Here is a 15,496-nt window from a genome sequence, read left to right on the forward strand (position 1 = left end):
TCTCCTTTCACATAACTGCAGTTGTCAATATGAGCAGATTTATTGTGATCTTCATCTTTTTTGTACCTTTTCTGAGGCGAGTTGGCGGCCATGTTGGTGTTGGTGACGTATGCTGAGCGAGACGATGTAGTTCACTGAACGTTTAACACAAAACTAGATGATATTTTAAAAAATTCTCTTTGAAATTGACAAACATATGTGTGAATCACGGCACAATTCAACTGTGATCATAAAAATCATTCTCCCTTACCAAAGGTTTTCTAAAAATAAGGTCCCATGGGCTCTTTATAAGGTACGTTAGCTGCCTCCATCAGAGGTCGGCACTGTCAAGACAGCCTGCTGCTGGTAAACGGCCCAAATTCGTGGGTCGCAGTCGGACCACAGCAGAACTCAGCATGAAAAATTAGTGCAAATTTACTCTCCGAAGGACCAAATATAAACTCTGTTACCTGAAACAAGAGTCAAGAGACTGGAATGAAGGAGGTAATGGATGGGCAATCAGGCAGCCACCCAGGTAAGACTTCAGTCTCTGCTGGATTGTGTAACGTCTGTGTTGTGAGTGGGACGGTCTCTCTAGATCTGAGTGTGTGAGCGTACAAGTGGGTGGGTGTGTTGTTAATGTGTGTGTGTGTGCGTGTGTGTGTGTACTGTCTGGCCTGGCCGGGTTTGCTGAGTCAAAGGAAAGCAGATCAAGACAGAGCAGCTCAGCTGCAGCCCCTGGCTCCCAAAACAATGAATGTATCCAGCTCCTAACCTCTTAACAAACAGCCGACCGGCAAACACACACACACACACACACCTCTGAGGAATGAGCATTGATTTCCCCCGCTTCAAGTCCCAGCGTTATAATACACTCATCTATCATAACCACACTAACAAAGATGGGGGGAAAAAAAAAACTGGGAAGAGTGCGGAGGAAGAGTCTGGGAGGAAAGAGGAAGAATAAGGCAAAAGGAAGCTCGTGAGCCAGCTGCTAAATTGCATTCGAACTATTTAACACACACACACACACACACACACACACACACACACACACACACACATTCCTTCTCTCATCAGCGGCGAGCAAACAGCATTTGTGGCTTTCTGCACCCTCGCATTGCTTCCTCCCCTCCCCTCAGCCGCCACATCTGAAGTCTAAATGAAGCGTTCGGCTCCAAAATGCCAGAACATCCAGACATCGGAGGCTGAAATGCACAAAAAACACATCAATTAATCCTTTAAAACTTAAATAAACAAGTCTTAAAAATGAAATACTCATGCTCGAAGCGTCGCCTGTTGCACCATTATCTGATCCAGACGAATTGATTTCACTATCTGGACCCCGAAACACTTCAAGTCGATGAGCGATATATCTTCGGCTCGCAGCTTCCACTGACGAGCATGAAAGGACCTGATAAGAACAAAGATGTCAACGCGCTCTGATGTGATTTGTGTGGATATTCCCAGTTTTTAAGGTCTTGTGGGGACACGGGACGGATTTTGACGAGAGGTTGCTGAGGACATACGTGTCCATTGTGTTTAAAGCAATGTGGAGGAAGCTGACAGGCCCTGACTTCAACCCCCATCACACACCGACTGTGAGGCTTATCGCCCAGCATCAATGGCCGACTTCCCCTCTAATGCTCTTACGGCTGAACGGGATCAAGTCCCAGCAGCCAGGTTACAAAATTTTATCGCCGAGATCCTTCCTAGAAGAGTCGGGGCAGCAGATAATACTCACAGTTTTGGAGTAAGACGTCCAGCGGTCACATTTTCAGTGTATTTTTTACTCACATAAGGCGTCTGAGCACCCGTTCTCAGTGAAACTTGTCTGTGTGTTTTTTTTAATGAGTGTTAATAGCAGCTGATTTTCTAATAGACGTGAAGCTGATTAAAACAATGTTGGCTCTCGCAGGCAAAGTGTTACTATCGCTGAGAGAGCTGAGAGCGAGGCACAGAAGCAGAAGGGGGAAGATGAACGCTGTGCAGCGAAAGTTCACTGATAATCAGCGCCGCTTATCACTGGCAGTGAGGGAGAGCGTGAATGCCCTGAATACTGATGAGTCAAATTGTTAGTGACATCAGTGAGCGAGCACACACACCCCCGCAGACTGAACAAGAAACTAAAACAGTGTTATGCAGTTCATATGTATGTGCAGTTTAATGACTGCAGCACTGGATTCACTCTTTTTCCCAAACTTTTCTGTAAAACATGCCTGTACCGCCTCGTTAGCTGCCACTTAGCTAATAATTTCAACCAATTACCCCAAGCTAACCAGCGTTTAGGTTATTAATTTCATTTAGTTAACGTTTCCAACTATTAGCTAGCTATTAAACAATGTTCAGCTGTTTCATTTCTAGCTTTAGTTATTTAAACCATTTATCCACTACTTTAAAATAACTATTTGAACTGTAAATCTAATACTTTTAACAGTTTCAACTGTTTATCTTTCAGCTAACTATCAACTATCTGTTAAGCTACTTTTTATCCACTATTATCTAACTAATTGAACAGTTTATCCATTAATTAGCAAACTAGCCTGAAGTTTCAACCATTTATCTTTTAGCTAACTACCATTTATCTATTAGGCTACTTTATCTATTACTTATAGCTAGCTATTTTGTTTATCCATTACTTAGCTAGCCCACAACTAAGTTTTAACTGTTTATCCATCACTTTTAGCTAACTATTTAGTTCATCCATTACTTAGCGAACTAGCCTTATGTTTCAACAGTTTATCTTTAAGCTACCTAGTGTTTATCCATTACAATATGCTAAGTATTAACGGTATATCTATTAGGCTACTTTATCCATTATTTAGCTAACTAGCCTACAGTTTTAACTGTAGTACTTTTAGCTAACTATCATTATTCGGTTACTTAAAGCTAAGTAGTAACCATTTATCCATTTCTTTAAGCTAACTACTTACCATTAATTAGCAAACTAGCCTTAAGTTTAAACCATTTATCTTTTAAGTAACTACTATTTATCTACTAGGCTACTTTATCCATTACTTAGCTAACTAGCCTTAAGTTTAAACCATTTATCTTTAAGCTAACTACCTTTTATCGATTACATTATGCTAAGTATTAACAGTTTATCCATTACTTTCAACTATTTAAACCATTTATCTGCTAATCAGCTAACTAGCCTTAAGTTTCACCCATTTATCTTTTAACTTATTACGGATTACTAATTAATTTTAGAAAACTGTTTCCACATAAGGCTTCTTACACTACTTAGATATGCTAACCAACAGTGTATCTGTTGCTTCTAGCTATTTTTTAAAACTGTTTTTCAATGACCTTCAGGTAACTTTTCAAGCTCTCTCCTTGCTTGCAACCTGATTTTCACCCATTCTCAACTGCTCACAGTGTTTTCTTTTCAAACTAAAGATAATTTCTTTTTTTTTTTTAATTATAGTCCTACCCCTAGCAGCTACCCTGTGTGCAGAAGTGCCGTCTTGGGAAACAGGCACCCCTGTTTTGTATTCAGGTTTCTCCTGCATATCCAATAAAAATGCTAAAATGTACCTTGCTCACGTTTTTTTTTTCTATAAATTGACTATCATCTCGGTATATCTCGGTGTATATCTCTCTATATCTCGGTGTAAATGCCCGTGTGGGTTTGTTGTATAATGGTGTCTAATCTGTATAATCATGCACTCATATCTCTGCGTACAGTATGTGCTCATGTGCGATGGAGAGCTTGTGTGTGCGCATGTGTTCGACTGATACAGAAAAAGTGTGATTCATAGCTGACTCACACACTTAACTCCCACAGAGGCACACTTTTCACAACAGCAGGCGAGCCAAAACTCCCACAAACACCTTCTTTCTCTCTGTCGCACACACACGTCTAATAAAACGAGATTTTGCGGGTGACTACTGGGATGTTTGAGAGTCCTATAAAAGATCCGGCCCTCCCGGTCCAGTTATGTGTCATCTGTGCCAAGAACTGTGCAGCGTCGGTAACAATAAAAAAGTTAGAGGGAACGTTCGCTGTGTTTCCTGGGATTTGTAAATGCAGAATGTTTTTTCGAAGCCCAGCGGTTATCAGAAGTGAGTTTATGGCCGGTGGGGTTGCCGGTGTAAATCCCAGTGTCGTCTGGGAGGATTTTGCATGGGAGGAATAAAATGGGAAAACTATATTCCTGCATTAAAAACAGTTATTTGAGCTTTTTATCTGTCTTTTCTAAACTAAAAGGTCGTATATTTCTTTCCTCTCCCTGACAGTCTAATTCTGATATAATTAGGTGAGCTAAAAACAAAAAACAGAAAAAGTCAGAAGAAATATTGGCCCCAGGGGACTGCAAAGAAATGTACAACTGAGTTTTCATCTTGGAGTTCAGATATGTCAATTAGTCATAAAAAACAATTTATGTCAGGAAAGATTAAACCCTGGTGGCTGTAAATCTCCGCTCCCGTCTGGTATTTAACTGGAAAAATGTACGTTACATTTCTACCAAAGCCACAGACACACAAGCCTGTTAATGGATCTAATAACAGAATACAATATCATGTTTTTTAAACCCTGAAATGGCAAAAACATTGATATCTCTCAGTTTATTTGAATAAAAACAAATATAAATATTGGTTGACTAATTGTAACATGAACGTGATGAACGCACACAGAATAATCAGCCAATTCTGCAGTTCCTCTCAACTATATTGTGTTTTAGCGACTTTAAGCTAATTGTTTTGGGGTCACAATTTTACTGTTTTGGTTTAGTCTCACTGTTCTTTTAATCATATTTTGTTTTGCTACAGCAGGAAGCAACAAGACAGCAGACAGTAACAGTTAGCATCTAGTTGAGTGGAGAATTTAGCAACTAAAGAGCCAGATGTGTCCGTCAGAAGTTGGTGGAGACCAAAAACTGAGTTAAAATAATGTGAATAATGGTCTGAATGTCATGAGGGAACCGGAAACATGACTTCAAATGAATGTTTCTTGCTTTCAGTCTGCTTTTTAATTACTCAAGCTGACTTGTTTAAAAACAAAACCCTGTAAAAGGCATCTTGCTGATAACCTACATTGTGCTAGAAGACTGATGCTAAAGCTAACAGGTACCAGGCAACAAGTTAGCATCCTCACGAGTTGATGATCCATGTAGGAGACATCTTGTGTTGCAGTTAAAGCTGTATGAACCTGGACTGGACAACGTCATCTCTGAGAGGGCAGTAAGCTACTGATGTGGTGTTGGTGGCTTAGACCGCTAGCTAGCAAACGCTAACTACACCACAGTTAGTGCTTACTTTAGCATCAAACCTACTTGTATCTGTCAATAAATCACCCCAGTACTGTCACTACCCTCCATCATCATTTTCAGAGGCTGTATACGTCCCCAGCTGCTGCTAGCAAATTAGCTAACAGCAGTTACAATTAGCAGCACTTAGCACTTACGTTAGTAACAAAGCTACCAGTAGAAGTCCATCAGAAAAGTCTATAAATCATCTAGATACTGTAACTGGCCTCTGTCGTCATTTTTGGAAGGCTGCTCATTTGGAGGCAGGTGGTTAGCACTAGTTAGCAGTTGCTTTAGCAACAAGTAAAGCTAACTGTCCAGGCTTGCAGCAGACCAGCGAGGACATCGAAGCAGAATCCAGCAAATACTTCATACATTCATGGCAGTGTCATAAAAGTTAGGAGAGTTTTTATTGGATGAAAAATGAATACACGCCTCCAAGTGCAGGATGAGTCATCAACATTTTCAGCATTTTCCAGGAAGTTACACACTAAAATGCCACTGAGAATATCTACAAAATGACTTTTTTTTGCCATTTTTGTGCCTGAAACTGTCGTGTAGGTGAAATATGGAGTAATAAAAAACATTTAAACGTCATTTTGACTTCATGGGAACTTTAATAGCCTAATTGAATCCACTTGTCTGTAATAAGAAGACTTTTTAAGCCTCTTACCTCGACTCTAATAATTCTTCCTGTTATATAAGTGTCGTGTTGGACATTAACTGATGCATTTAAAAAACGCTGAGCTTTATCACTGCAGTATGTAAATGCCTTAAGCCGGAGCTCAACACGCTGGAGTGACTTTTACAGGCCTCGCTTGGACTCTTTGGCCTCCGAATGACCGAACCTAATTCCCTTATGCGCCACTTGTTTGCTCGGTGCACGCAAATCTGACATTTCTGATGCAAACTGGTGAATATTTTAAGTAATCTCAACCCTCACGAGCCTAAAAAAAGAAAGAGTCTAAACAGATCAAGCACCCCAAATCCTCTGATCCTAAAGGCTGTGACTATCACCCCGGCAGTGTTGTCATCAGATGTTGCTCCTATGCCTGGCGCGCCAATTTCCCTGCTGATTTTTCCAGCCTAGCAATCAAGTTCATGCAAGGGAAATGAGGCACAATTATGCCCTTTCTGCAATCGAAAATATGACAAGAGGCTGCAAAAATTCACCTCATTCCCAGCGACGCACGGTAAAGTTCTCACATTACCACTGAAGTGCACCGCTCCCCATATTGTTTTAGCCTCAGGCGTGCCAACGCAACGCTGTCGCCAAGTCAACAAAGCCGAGACCTTTTGGCCCTCGAACGCCTGTGGGCATATGTGATGTGTATATATTATTGTACACACACACAGACACACAAATACAGTATATCATGTTGCCCTCTGTCGCCACCGACACGCCCAAGAGACCCAGCGTGAGCGGAATACCACACTAAGGCATGCCACGTGCGTTGTGTGTGTGTGTGTTTTTCTGTGTGTGTGTGTGTGTGCACAAATGTCCGAGGGCCCGGGTGGAGCCTTCTGTTCAGAGCCGGTGTGTGTGCATGTGTGTGTGTGTGTGTGTGTGTGTGTGTCTGTCAGCTGTTCTGCACAGACGGTCTGAGACGAACAAGTCACCATCCACCCACACACACACACACACACACCGACTACACACACACATAGACACACGCCATATGCACACAACCCAGTCCAACGACGAGGCTCTGAGAAAACCGACACTGTGCATCATGTAAATAAAATCTCATGTCACGATTTTTCTATTTTGCATTTTTATCGAAGCGCGTGAGTCAATAAAAATTCCCTGACCTGCTTTTTATGCATCAAACAGACAGAGAGAATAACAAAGATCGCTAATATCAGAATATCAGTGTTTGTGAGTCACGTTCCTCTGGTTGATGAAACACGGAGCGATGATGCATCTTCGGGCGCCGCGATCCAGTACGAGGAAAAAAATGTAATTGATTGTGTTAAAGGGCAAAAACTCGTCACTTAGTCGTTGGCAGAGGTGGAAATGACGTCACAATAAACACAAAGACGAGATGTTTTTCTACAGTTTCGGAGGAAGACGAGATGATTGCGAGAGAGAAAACACATTCAGAGTGTTTCTGGTACTTCTTCTTTGCTCATGACGCCTTTCTTACCTTGTTACCTTTCAAATTAAAGATTTTACACATCAAATGATCCGTTGATAAAATATGATCCAGGCCGTCTTCATCAGAAAAATTATCATATCAGTCATAAGTAGCTTATACGACCCGTTATGTTTCTTCTTAGGCGGCGACCTCTAGTGGCCATATTGATTATTATAACAGCAAAGGAAGAAGGTCCTGCCGCTGAGCTTTAAGGTCATTTATAAGGTTTTTACTGCTAAAACAACTGGTCAGAAATAGCTGAACCTCTTGAAACTAGTTAAATATCCTTCCGAAATTGTAGTTTTACCCTGATTTTATGACACTACGAGATAAACATCATTTGTAAAGTGACAGTTTTAGCATGATATTAGCGATATGTTCGTCTGGACTTGGTTTACTCAATTAGTTTAAAGGCCACAGCTACAACAAACTATGTCAGGAATGTGAGAAGCAACAGCAGAACACAATGTTTTCATCCTCTCCGGCGTCCAGTCGAGCAGGTGGAGCGCCAGAAATGCCGTGAAGGGGAGAGTTCAACAGCTGATGTGAAGTCGGAAACAAACCACACAAGCTGCGCTATGAAATGACTGACACATTTTTCAGTGTATCGTACTCTCATGAATATATTTTAAATAAAGAACATGTCTCTGAGTCTATAATCTCACACAGGAGGGAATAATTTTCTGTTTTCTTTCACCTCAGTTCTCCAAAAACTATAAACTTTTCACGACCACCCATTTGTCCCGTAAGCGACCGAGCGTTTATTGCTAAAAATAGAGATTCTGGGGGGTGTAAAACTTTATTGTTTTCAATTCCTCACGTTGTTTTTGTTGTCCAATAACGCCTCCAAATCCAATAAAATGTACTTGAAACTCAACTGTGAGGTGTGCTGAGATTCAAAAACACCAAACAGCTGGAGAACTGAGAGGAAAAGTCACTGAAAATCAAGATTATTATATTTATTTAAGCCCAAAATAATGTTTCAAACTGGAATATTGAATATAAAGTTCCTCATGACCTTCACTTCGTCCCTTTTTTTGGCCAAACTACACATATATATCCTTTTTAATGTATCTTGCACTCTTGCCAGATTTGGCATCATAGCTTAAAACTCTCGCTGCTAATTTCGTCTAAATTAGGTTTGATAATAAATCTGATTAATAGACCCGTCTTTCCCGTGGCAGTTCTCAGTTTTGGCAGGTGGTTTCTGGGGAAGGCCTGAGCCAAAAACGAGCCGTTACCAACCAGAAATGTGTCGGCCAGCAACTCATATCGAATGTTTGCTGTGCTTAGAAAAAGGTAAATAAGATGGCAATCGAGCAAAATGCAGGAGAACATCATGATCGTCAACACCGGCTCGTTATAGAGCAGAAAATCTCTGCCAAACATCAGTGTGGAAGCCGGAGAGCACGACGTATCTGCGAGGGCTGTTTCTTTTTTTAATGTGTGAGAGAGTTTTACAGTGTTCACACAGGCTCCTGGGTACAGACCTAATCAGCCTGCCTCCTGAATTATGCATGACTGTAATCTCCAGTCTGATCACTGCAACGTCTCACAAGCATTCATGTAAACAAAACTCAATTACATTTTCAGATAAACACTCATTTAGGTGTTTTTGTGTGTGTCTTTTCTTTAAAGGCTCCGGTGGAGTGGCTCCTCAATCCCCCAGATCTCCGTCTGACAGCGCTTCAGATGACATTATTTGACATCTTTTAAGACTATTGTCAAACTGAAAAGGACGAGTGATTTGAGCTTAATCCTGTCGGTTAGTCCTCAGATGTCAAGAGTCTCTCTAAGAGCCACCGGCGTGGTCGGCCTCCCAGGAATCTGATTACCTCCCCGCATAATGAACACCAAGAGAGACAACCTCACAGCCGGGCAGCCAGAATAAAACGATGGCATTGTATCAGCATTTCTTCAGATTATATGTTTATGAGCTGAGTTTTGCATGGTGAGGAGCAGGGGATGGAGGTGTGACAGGTAGCAGATCGCCATTCAAGGCCGACTAACAGCTGGATATGTTTTAAGGAGATGTGTTTTTGTTTTTTTAAGCCAAAACATGGTCGTTTTTGTACCTCAACCTAACCAGACTATAAGCACAGGGGTTTTCATGACATAAACTTTAAATGTAAAGAAATGTACAAATGTAATATATCTATGGTTTGAATAAATACAGTACAATGCCAAAATAACAACCATAAAACTGGCCACTAAAGGCCCGAGTTGGCCAACGTTGGGGCGGTCAGTAAGCGTCAGCGGCTCTAGCTGTTGCATGTGTCGACTAGGGCTGCACGATATCGGAAAAACGTGACATTTTTTAGTCATGAAAAATGAGAACTGTGGCAATTTTGTTTGGTGTCAAGCAGCGAAAAAGCTGAAGCACGTTGTGTTTGAGTAAACCTGCATCGATGCTGAAACGATACATTGTTCCCTGTAGTCTGCGAGTTTTGGGCCGTTTGAGCGAGTATTCTGATCAGTATCAGTGAGCAAGAAGGGAAACTAAAAGAAAAGGGAAAGCCTCTCGAGCCTGTTGCTGTAGTTTCCATGATTACAACCATTTAGCGCAGTTTCTCCTTATTTTGCCTTCGTCTTCTCGTCATTTTCAACTTTTTATCAGACATATTCTCTATTATAAGACGTTATTTTAGCAAGAGTGGTGTGAAAAGGGGAACGTACAAGCCAATTAGTCAGCGGTAGTCCTTAAGTGTGTTAAAGTGCACTTTTTTGGCCGAGACACAAGCGACTCAAGGCCAAACAACAACCCGGCTTTGTTGCAGCTACTTCTTTTGGTATCAGTTTGGTGTGTCAGGGCCAAGGACGTTATATTAAATCTTGACTCCCGCAGACCGAGTCGGCTAACTTAAATGGGGATAAAATAAGTTAATCGTGCAGCTCTTCTAGACTTTCCGAATGTTATTGGACTGAATGGCTCAAATAATGACAGTGAAACAAGTTGTGACGCTCAGAAACATTCACACTGTTAGCTTATGGAAAAAAGTCTTTTTGGGCTCCTTTGCATCACGTGACGATGTAATTACACTGTCTGACCACTATGAAAACAGACTTCACAGCCCGGCGCTCTTCCTGGGGGCTTGTTCTGGACCACAAGAGACATAAAATGACCCAAGACGATTCAATCGTGTCACTGAGAAACACAAGATGTTTCCTGTCTCTTTCAGTCTGGACATCTTCCTCATATGTTGGAGAGGGTTCGTTGCCTTATGTCTGTTGATCCGACTATAGCTGTAGGATGCTTGAAGTCACAATTAACTAAAATTAACGTCACTCTCTAACGTTCCCCCAGGGGCACCCTCACATCCCCCCGGTCCATAAAGTTTCTCAGCCCGGCCCTGCTGAAGTTCTCCTCCTGTCACTCACACATTACATCATCTCCCACTGATCATCAGGTGCCAGGATGATGCATGAACACACACACGCGCGCGCGCACACACACACACACACACACACACACACACACACACACCTCCCACGCATCATCATCACATCTCTCCAGCCTCTGTCTCCCCCTGCACCGATCACACCAGTCGTGATCACTCACCGTGCGTGTGTGTGTGTGTGTGTGTGTGTGTGCGTGTGTGCGCATCCAGGGGAGATTTTTGTCGTCTATAAACTGATCAGGTGTTGAAGTCAGTGTGTCCTCTTACCTTTCATCCAGTCCACCACCTGGCTCGTGCTCCATTTGCTCACCGGCTCCATCACCAGCGCCATCGAGGAAACTTTGCGCCGACTCTCCGTTGCGCGCAAGCGGTGTTGTCACCAAAACAAAAGATCTGCTCCCCCCCCCTGCGACCCTCCCGCCCTCCTCCCTCCCTCCTTCCTTCCTTCCTTCCTTCCCTTCCGCGCAGCCAGGTGACTCCTCTCCTCTTCACACTATCCCGGTCCGGTGCTCCAGCCCGGTGTCGCGTCCCGTTAACGCAGCGCAGCCCTCAGTGCGGGGCAGCACTGATCCGGTACATTCCCCTGCGCGATCCGGTCTGACATGCGTCTCTTTCTCCTCTCTTCCCTCCCTTCTTCTTCTTCTTCTTCCTCTTCCTCTTCTTCTTCTTCTTCTTCCCAGTGCGCCACTCCGGTCCTCCTGGTGTGCGTGTGTGTGTGTGCGTGTGAGTGAGAGAGGAGTGTGTGTAGGTGTGTGCGCAGCCGGTCCGTTACCGACAGCAGCAAAGTAGGATAGATAAGTCACACCGGACTCAACACCCGACAGCATCTCTCTCTCTCTCTCTCTCTCTCTCCCTCTCTTTCTCTCTCTCTCTCTCTCTCTCTCCACAGATATGATTAACCCGTGCACGCGCTCCGTGGGTGGCTCCGCGCGCACATGTCGGCGTATTTCCCTGCGGAGCGACAGAAACATGCAGCGATGATGGGGGGGATATAGTCCCAGAGGATGTTTAATCAGGCCGTGCGTGCGTGCGTGTGTGTGTGTGCGCGTGTGTGTCCTCTGCCTACAGAGAAACATGGGGTACCCTTCCCCCCCCCCCCCCCCCCCCCACACACACACACACACACACACAAACACACACACACACTGTGCCTCCTCCACCATGTGAGGAAACTTAATGAATCCTCAGTCCACCTCTCCACCTCTTCTCCACCCTCAAACCATTTCTTTCCTTCACTGTTGCCTCATTAGTCAGCTCATTTAGAAGCTCTACCTGTTTTCCTATAATGCAACCTTGTTTTTCCACTTTTGGCCACTTGGGGGCAGCAACATTGACGCATGTGCATATGCAGGTTACGGCACAGGGGCGCAGAGCCATTATCCGAGTGCTGCCATTCATCCAACAACCGAGCGGTGCAGTTTGTGGTCCTAAGGTCAGAAATCAATTAGCTTTTTAGCACATCCCTCGTCTCAAAGTCTTTTAATTGGTTTTCGGTTAAATGCCCAAAATGACATGAAACACATCATTAAATATCCCACGTGTCTTAAAAACAGCGGTTGCTACAGTAACAAGTGGCTAAATGAGACTAATGATTCGACACTTTCGACCCTGAGTGTGATGTCAGAGGAAAATGGCTGCCTTGTGAATATGGTCTACTGGCGACAAAGGCCAGATGTTAGTGGGTTTTCTTGAAAGGAGTTTTCATCCATTATTCCCTCTCTTTTAGCTCTATTTTTTCTCTCCACCACACTCTTTAGCAGCTAAATGCTCCACAGTGTCCACCAGCTAGTCTCTTACCGTGTCTGTCTGCTGTGTGGTGATAAGCAGGCAGTGTACTGTTGGATTTTAAGAGCTTATTTGCTGGAAAAAACAGCTGCCTGCTGTGGCCGATCACGACGTTAGGAGATCAGCGAGAAAGTTGTGGACCAGACGGATAAACAATGAGCTGAAACCCACTTTAAAGCTCTGCAAAGCTGAGGGGAGAGCTGCTGATTCAGGTGATAACAATATTCACTCTGCTGCAAATGTATGTTCATATACAACTGCTGGAAAGTCCAGACTGAAACTATTAAATGAATTGCTATAAAATAAAAACACATCCATCTGTAAGTCCACCCGACACTGAGCTTAACGGCCTCACAGAGCCACTAATGCGGCTGCAGACGAGTCTCATCAGATTACCTTTTCAGCATTCTGTCTCAGGCCGGAGACGTTATAGTTACACTCAACCGAGACGAACACCGCTTTCCCTTGCTTTTCATTTGTAATATTGTGTTGTTTGTCTTGTTTCTTTCTGGCTCGCACTAACGAACAAACTTGGACAGATTCGTGCCCCGCCAAGCCAAACAAGTGCTCCGACTGTGAGTCACATAAATTGTCTGTGCAGAAAATAACTCCCTGTCAACTCAGAAGACAAAGTTCAGAAACGTATGGCAGTTGAGTGAGACGCACGGTCGATGCAACAGGCCTTTTCTTGACAGCAGACATTTTGACGTGTTATAATAGGAAAAGGCACAGGTGTTCCCAGTGTGACAGCTTGACAGCAGGCTGAAAGTGAAGCGGCCAAATGAATTCCACCATTGTGCATTTCATTATTTACACTTTTCCCCCGACTGCGACGTGTCAAAATACAGCTAATCCATAAGGAGTTATTTGATCTGTAAAGGAGCTGATTGGCTGCAGGGTGTCGGAAAAAAACCTCTGGACACGGTCTGTTCACTGTTCTGAATCAATGAGCTATAGCCTGAATTTAAAATGACTGGCAGTGGCATCAGCTGGCTGCAGACACCTCAACAGAAGAAATACATTAAACATGGATATCTTACTTACAGCACTAAATGTAGTCCTTCAGTACAACATCCTCTGAACAACACAAGATGGCAGCCGCAAGACACAAGCTGACTTTATGTGTTTACCCCTTGTACTGTCCTACAGCTCACTGCTATCAAGCGATTATCTCACACCCTGTCTGCTGCCGCTGACGGCACACCCTAACCCTAACCTCAGCCTTAAGCCAGCCTCATGAAACATTGTCCCTTTTCACTAAAATATTCACAAAAAATACAAATTCCACCCGAATCCAATGGGGACTGCTGTGTCTCGTTCAGCCAGTATAGGGCCACATCTGGGAGAAATTTCGAGTCAATTGGTGTAAAGACCTGGAAGCTATTGAAAAAATCGGCCGACGTTTTCATGAAAAAGGCAACTTTTTTCATTAAAAAAATCACCAAAAATACAAATTTCACTTAAATCCAATAAAAACTGCTGGACTTTCTTTTGCCAGTATGGACAACATGTGTGTGTAATTTCGAGTCAATCGGTCAAAAGACGACCGTAGCCCTAACCCTAGCCCCATAACCCTAACCGTAACCCCAGCCTTAAGCCAGCCTCATGAAACATTGCACCTCTCACTAAAATATTCACCAAAAATACAAATTCCACCCGATTCTAATGGGGACTGCTGTGTCTCGTTCAGCCAGTATAGGGCCACATCTGGGAGAAATTTAGAGTCAATTGGTGCAAAGACCTGGAAGCTATTGAAAAAATCGGCCGACGTTTTCATGAAAAAGGCAAGTTTTTTCATTAAAAATTCACCAAAAATACAAATTCCACCCGATTCCAATGGGGACTGCTGTGTCTCGTTCAGCCACTATAGGGCCACATCTGGGAGAAATTTCGATTCAATCGGTCCAAAGACCTGGAAGCTATTGAAAAAATCGGCCGAAGTTTTCATGAAAAAGGCAACTTTTTTCATTAAAAAATTCGCCAAAAATACAAATTTCACTAAAATCCAATAAAAACTGCTGGCCTTTCTTTCGCCAGTATGGACAACATTTGTGTGCAATTTCGAGTCAATCGGTCAAAAGACGACCGTAACCCTAACCCTAGCCCCATAACCCTAACCCTAGCCCCATAACCCTAACCCTAGCCTCAGCCTTAAGCCAGCCTCATGAAACATTGTCCCTCTCACTAAAATATTCGCCAAAAATACAAATTTCACCCGAATCCAATGCGGACTGCTGTGTCTCGTTCAGCCAGTATAGGACCACGTCTGGGAGAAATTTCGAGTCAATCGGTCCAAAGACCTGGAAGCTATTGAAAAAATCGGCCGACGTTTCCATGAAAAAGGCGACTTTTCTTTAAAATATTCACCAAAAAGACAAATTCCACCAGAATCCCATAAAAACTGCTGTTCTTTCTTTCCCCAGCATGGTCAACATTTGTGATCAATTTCGAGTCAATCGGCCAAAAGACGACCGTAATCCGAAACCCTAGCCCCATAACCCTAACCCTAGCCCCATAACCCTAACCCCAGCCTTAAGCCAGCCTCACTAAAATATTCACCAAAAATACAAATTCCACCCGAATCGAAAGGGGACCGCTGCGTCTCGTTCAGCCACTATAGGACCACGTTTGGGAGAAATTTGGAGTCAATCGGCCCAAAGACCTGAAAGCCGTTTTTTTGAAATATTCATAAAAAATACAAATTGCGCCGGAATCCAACCAAACCGGCGAGCCTCATTTCCACCGGTGAGGAGGACATGCGTGATCGATTTCGAGTCAATCGGTTGAGCCGAATCCGTAACCCTAACCCTAACCCTAACCCCAGCCTTAAGCCAGCCTCAGGAAACATTGTCCCTCTCACTAAAATATTCACCAAAAATACAAATTCCACCCGAATCCAATCAAACCGGCGAGCTTCATTTCCACCGGTGAGGAGGACATGCGTGAT

At 43.3% G+C, this 15,496-nt stretch overlaps 1 protein-coding gene across 6 annotated transcripts in view; it reads right to left on the minus strand.

Moving 5' to 3' along the window:
• Nucleotides 1-11,161, minus strand: part of cnksr2a (connector enhancer of kinase suppressor of Ras 2a) — a 71,355-nt gene extending 60,194 nt beyond the window's left edge. For all 6 annotated transcript variants that reach the window (XM_084341303.1, XM_084341305.1, XM_084341302.1 and 3 more), the window contains exon 1: nt 11,032-11,161. In XM_084341303.1, the coding sequence (XP_084197429.1) occupies nt 11,032-11,095 (64 nt within the window). In that variant the 5' untranslated portion in view covers nt 11,096-11,161. The remainder of the gene's footprint in view (nt 1-11,031) is intronic.
• Between the last annotated feature and the right edge of the window lie 4,335 nt (nt 11,162-15,496).

The sequence above is a fragment of the Pagrus pagrus genome (genome assembly GCF_965226575.1).
Source record: "Pagrus pagrus genome assembly, chromosome: 20".
Classification (NCBI taxonomy): domain Eukaryota; kingdom Metazoa; phylum Chordata; class Actinopteri; order Spariformes; family Sparidae; genus Pagrus; species Pagrus pagrus.